We start from the raw sequence: 6,093 nt of genomic DNA on the forward strand, positions 1-6,093 counted from the left end.
GAGGCTTCAGCAAGTCTTTGGAGGCTTGCGTGGAAGGTACCAATTTACATTAATTTGCTATGAAGATTCATTTTTGGAAATGTAAGGAGTACGAAGAACATGCTGTATGCAATGCCCTGAATCTATTTATTAGACAACATAGTCCAGATCTTATTTGTATTGTAGAGCCAATCATTCTATCTTAAGAAACTCGTGAACTTTGGGCGTATTTGGGCAACTGATGTTGCAGAGTTAAAGTATTTTCATCTCCTTGTATTCTTTTTATTTCTTATTATTTCAGAATTTCTTGATAAAGTTGACCTTTTATCTCCCCCCGCCACCAACCAAAAAAAGAAAAAGAAAAAAAAAGCACTAATTGAAAAGTTCTTTTGACCTTTCTATGTTTCATTTTTACTTCGCTTCAACAAGGAAAATTTCAGATCAATTCAATGTCTTTCTGACCAAACTAGGTTGTTCAGAGTCAAATTCACAAGAATGCCACGTACAAAGATTAAATTAAAGCTATTTCTGCATACACTCTGGGAGATGCCCTGCTTCGCAGAGAGAGTTCAATTTGCTTCTCCATCCCACGGACGATCCAATTGTGAAATCCCCCAGAAACAAAGCTGCTCAGATTTATAACACCAGAGTAACAGAATGCATCCAACCTGAGACTTTTAAGCTGCAGTAGTCTTCTGGTTTGGCTTGAACACGTATTTTATGAGAGACTCCTTAATGGACAGAAGTTCTGGGAATTCCTGCTTCAGTTTGGTTGTATCTAGTTCATTGTTGCTCCTCGGAGCAATGATAACTTTTGCCTGCTCCTCCAGGGTAAAGTTCTTCCATGTGAACTTTGGGTCAATGTATTCCCTGTACATCTCCAATATCTCATTGTGGCTGACAACTCCGGGGTTGGTGAAGTTATAGATTCCAGTGAGGTTCCTCTGTGCCATCTTGATGGAGATCGGTAGGAGTTCATCCAAGATTGTCATTGAATTGGGAATGTCTACCACCTTCTCATATCGAGTAATCTTTGTGATGAAGTTACGAGGGTTGCTCAGATCTGATGAGATGGGCATCCTGACTCGAAGTGTGCAGACATTCTCATAGTTCTTGAGTAGATCTTCCACCTGAATCGCACAGGTTAAACAGACCACCATAAGAACTATTTAAATTGCCGTTTATCAGTTAGAATTCCATGTACAAAGCAAATTCAAATGATTGCAGGCCAACATATAAATTCAAGATCACGTTTGTTCACAAGATAAGTCTTTAAAGCATTTAAGCGAGGCTTTGTTGAGCTTCAATGAGAAGCTATCACAAACGGCCATTTCCATTACCGTGCTATCATCTACCTTCCATTCCATATCTCAAGCAAGTTTCTATCAATGCAGAGAAAGTATCATTTATATATCCTATTACTAAATAATCTGAGCACTCTGTTCAAGTGTGAACATGAGATAAGTAGTGAGTGTTCATGTGTGTGTGCGTATTTGTGTTGTGTTTGTACTTAACAGAAAAAATTATACCATTCCCAAAGGTAGAACCAAGAAACAGAAATTTCCAGCAACCAATGTGGACTCAGTAGTTAAGGACCAGAACTCAGATGAAGCCTAAAGTCTGGTTGACACAGGGTAGGGGAACAATGCCTTAATGTTTGGTGCTGACCATAGGTTGCAGCAATGGCTGTAGCAGGCAGAACAAAAACAGAAAGTACAAACAGATTTAGTAACAACCAAGGAATAACAATTAATTGACTGATAAAAATCCAAGCTGGACCCAAAATCCAACATGGTGCTTGGTTAAAGGAAATGAACCTCCAAATATCACAGGAAATTAATAGTGCGATCAGGGGACAAAACTGAAGTAAAATTCTTGGAAATCCACCATCTAAGGATTGCTTGCTCAATCAGTAATGACCGGCAGCTCTTAGTGAAGAGATCACGGGTTCGACGCTCCCTATGGTATATGTAATAGTGCCCACTAATATAAAGCTATCAATTCCCAGGGAAAAAATAAATCTTGGAAATCCGCTAGGTAGCTGATGGTCACATGCAGTCTTAAATAACACCACCGATCTAAATTAGAAACTACGAATGATTTAGTAACTTGCAGACTTCAGAAGATCTAAGCATTAGAGGAGGCTGATTTCAGGTTGATAGAAAATCTCCAAAAGGACAACTACACCCTCAAAACAATGACAGAATCTGATGGCCAGTTAGAAGTCAACAAGGCCTCAGCATATGCTGCAGCGTAACTCCACAGACAAGATGCTGCAAGGCAGGGATAATGCCACATAATCTTCACTAGGTAACTGAACCAATACTTTGGCTCCACAAATAGCAACCAACAACACTGATGTGGTAGTAGCCATAGAAGGATAACAGTAAAGATTTTGTGGCAGTAATAAAATAGAAGCAAAGGAGAAGGAAGGATAAAAGGGAGTCATGGGGGATATGACCAAGGTTTTCTAACCTACGGCCTAGGGCAGTTTTTTAGTCAGTCTTTAATTTACCAATGGTGCATCTCACCAGCTACCACTCATGCATAAAAAGGCAAAAGCGAATATTCTTTCATTATCAAAAGCATAGGCTAGGTTTCTATGACCTCTTGCATTAAATAAAAAGTGGGGGTTACCTTTTGAGAAGGGACAGTAGCACAAATAAAAATCAGAAGATGTCCATAATTGTATTAGTGAATCCTTTATAAATTAAACAACTAAAAGCAGAAATAACTTACACCGAAACTAACCTACTGTTACTGAATAGCCGAATCTAATTAGTTTAAGATGACAAATATGTTAATTCTATCATGCAGATAGGACCCCTCTCCATAATCTGATGCATAATTTATGCATTAATCCATTTCAGATCTCAGCTGGTTCTCTTATGGACGGTCGAGCTGGTAAGCACTAGACATATAAAATGGTTGTTCACTTAACTCCACCAGCAGTTGAAATTCAAAACACCACTTAAGTTCATCATACAGAGCAGCAACTCAAACAATAATGCAGGCAGTGGTATCTGAAACATGTCAGAAGATACAACTACAGCACAAAGTGACTGGTTTCCTCAAGGGCTTCCAAAGTCGTTATGGTGCTTGAGAACATTCAGACTCAAAAAACCTTCTATTAAAACCTCATGATACCTACTTTCACCCTAATGATTGGAGTGGAATAGCTTAATATACAAGAACCAGATATAAGTGCCCACTTCATTGCTTCCCAAACTTCTTCTTGATCGAATCCAACGGATTATGTTTGTTCAGGCTTTTATATCACCTAATACAGCACTAATCAAATACGTTGAATTTTCCACCAGATAACATTTGCTTCTGAATATTTCTTGATCCAATACAAGGAATTATGTTTGCTTAGACATCAATTCTGAAGCAGTAAACCACAAACTTCAAATTGTCAACCAGATAATCATTACGATATTGCTAGAATTTGGTATATGTAAACTCAAGCCCAACCCCCAACCCAAGAAAAACATAGGGAAATAAAATTGGTTTGAAATTTACAAAAACCGCCTCAGTCAATGGTATATGTTCAAGGTAGATATCTTAGTCAACTACTTTCTTACTCAGATAAATCAAGTCAATTTGCCCCCAACTTTATAATAGGAAATTAAGATTCTACCAGATGCATATCAAGATGAAAGAATGGCAGCCATCTTAAGAAAAAAAAAAATTAAAAAAAAAAAGCCTTTAAACAAATATATGATTCAAAGGGAGATTACCAATTTCAAATTCACATTGAGAATATTGCATATAATAAAATTCCCAGATATCTTTATTGGTGCCTCGGCCCTTTTTTTTTTTTTTTTTTTTTTTTTTGGGGGGGGGGGGGAAGAAATCTATCACGATACAGATCAATTAATTAAATGAATTAATAACAGAAAAGACCATGTCCTGTTGCATACCAGGAGTTTCTATTTTCTAGTATTTTTAATTCCAAAAATGAGAAAATAACCTGCTCCGGGAGAAAACAAAAATGACCATCAACTGTATTCTGGTTGTATGTTCGTGTTTCTTTGCTGAGCAAGGGACGTAAGCTGAAGATGTAGTTGCGTAGAGGCTAGAATTTTCTTTGTAGAAGTTTCTTACGACACAATTTTGGATCGAGCTATTAAGATTCAATCAGATGCATCCAAGGCGAAAGATAAAAGATGAAACTGAATACTCTGGACTGTTTGCTAACCAAGACAAGCAAATTGGCGAAAAACATTCCAAACTTCAAACAAAAAATATGATAGATCCTCACAATTTAACTAGAACAGAAACAGTAAGAACCTTTAAAAAAAGGCAATTACTTCGATTCATACATATACACACTCAAAATTCATAATTGCTTCGATTCATGCGTCTATGTACTAAAAATTCATAGTTCATAAACTAATAATTAGTACAAGATGAGCACAACAACATCCGTTCCACAGAAATTTAATTTTCTAAAACGAAAACTTGGACCAGAAAAGAACATATATTAACAATCAAATCAAAATGTTTTAAAACCAGAAGTACTACATACAGAATGGATCTGTGATCCCACACAGAGCAAGATGGAGTAGCCCAGAACTAAACATTCTGGAGCAGCACAAACCCATCTCAAACTAATAAAATTCCAATATATTCAAGAAAGAAACTCACCATAGCCTTGGTCTTGGAATAATAGGACCCAATAAAATTTGGGGTATCTTCTTCCTTGAATCCGATCCCAGACCCAAGCTGGTGGTCCTTATCGTACTCAAAGATACAACCAGTGGCATAATTGATCAAGATCAAGCCTTTCTCCCTGCAAATATCAGCAAGGGTTAGGGTTCCAACAACATTGGTGCGGATGGTCTCCACCTTATGTGATTCGCACCAATCAACATTAGGTCGACCGGTGACGCCAGCAGCATTGAAGACATGAGTCGGCCGAACGGTGGCGATGTCAGACTCCAACGAGCTTCGGTTCTCAAGCCGACCTGTACCGTAGGAGAACTCGATACCCTGAGCATCACAGAGCTTACCTAGCAGACCTCCAATCCAGCCGGTGCGGCCATAGATCAAGAACTTAAATGGTTTATTCCCTTCGGATTCATTTGAAGAAACACCCATTAGAGAGCGAAGAGAAGAAAAGAGAAGAGAAGAAAAGAGAAGAGTGGAAGAGAAGAAGTACAAGAACAGAGGAAGAGAAAAGACGAAGTGGAGAAAAAATGGGATCTGCAGTTGAGCTCAGGTATGTAAAAGCGATATTACAGGTGAGGCTCGATTTGACCTCGTAAATCAGACAATATCGGAAATAAATAAATAAATAAATAAATAAATATAACAACCGATTGTGTATACAGATTCATTCTACGCCGTCCAATGTAATGACATCAACAAAAGTATTTTATAATCTGACGGTATAAAGTCAGTTATTTAACGATCAGGCGGTGTAGGATAACGGAATGCAGAGCATGATTCTCGATGCTTTCGTGGGGTCTTAGCTTTATACGGAAACTAACGGTGGATTCTGATTCTGGTCCTAAAGGTTCGTTTGGAATACCTTTTACGGCTCACTTTAACTAACATTTTGTCTTTTATATTATATATTTTATTTTATTTTAGAATTTCCGGATATTCATATCCGATTTTCTTTTAATTGAAATTTCATGAACTTGACCGTTAATTATTTGGTTTGGTCAAACCTAATTTAGAGTCCTACACTGCTAAAGTCATAATCCTGCATACCATAAGAATTTTGAAACTCAAGTTTGTTTAGTTTACTGGTAGAGGAAATGGTGAAAGGCATTTTGGGGTTTTAAAAATTAAATTAATGGAGAGTAATTTAAGATTTTTAACTACTGGCATAATTAAGGGTATTGGATTTTACATTAAAATTATGGGTGTAAACGGATCGGATATGATACATTCCAGCAACCCTAGTCGCCATCTCTATATCTGGTTCACTTGTAAGTTTTACCGGGTACGCCTTATATACCGCTTTTGGGCAACCCTCTCAACAACTAAGAGACCCATTCGAGGAACACGGGGACTAATTGAAGTAATGAGCCCCCAACATGGAGGGCTCTTTGCTTCAATTGAGATACTCAAAAATCATTTCATTTTTTAGTCGAAACTTTA

At 37.5% G+C, this 6,093-nt stretch overlaps 1 protein-coding gene across 1 annotated transcript; it reads right to left on the minus strand.

The window, feature by feature from the left end:
* Positions 1-352: 352 nt before the first annotated feature.
* Positions 353-5,236, minus strand: LOC149030197 (bifunctional dTDP-4-dehydrorhamnose 3,5-epimerase/dTDP-4-dehydrorhamnose reductase-like). Its single transcript, XM_089142518.1, has 2 exons — positions 4,630-5,236; positions 353-1,109 (listed from the first exon to the last, which is right to left on the minus strand). Exons 1-2 carry the CDS (start codon positions 5,080-5,082, stop codon positions 657-659), a joined length of 906 nt encoding a protein of 301 aa, XP_088998644.1. The 5' UTR covers positions 5,083-5,236; the 3' UTR covers positions 353-656.
* Between the last annotated feature and the right edge of the window lie 857 nt (positions 5,237-6,093).

Source organism: Hakea prostrata, chromosome 1 (assembly GCF_041222555.1).
Source record: "Hakea prostrata isolate BN-2017 chromosome 1, UWA_Hpros_2, whole genome shotgun sequence".
In the NCBI taxonomy this organism is placed as follows: domain Eukaryota; kingdom Viridiplantae; phylum Streptophyta; class Magnoliopsida; order Proteales; family Proteaceae; genus Hakea; species Hakea prostrata.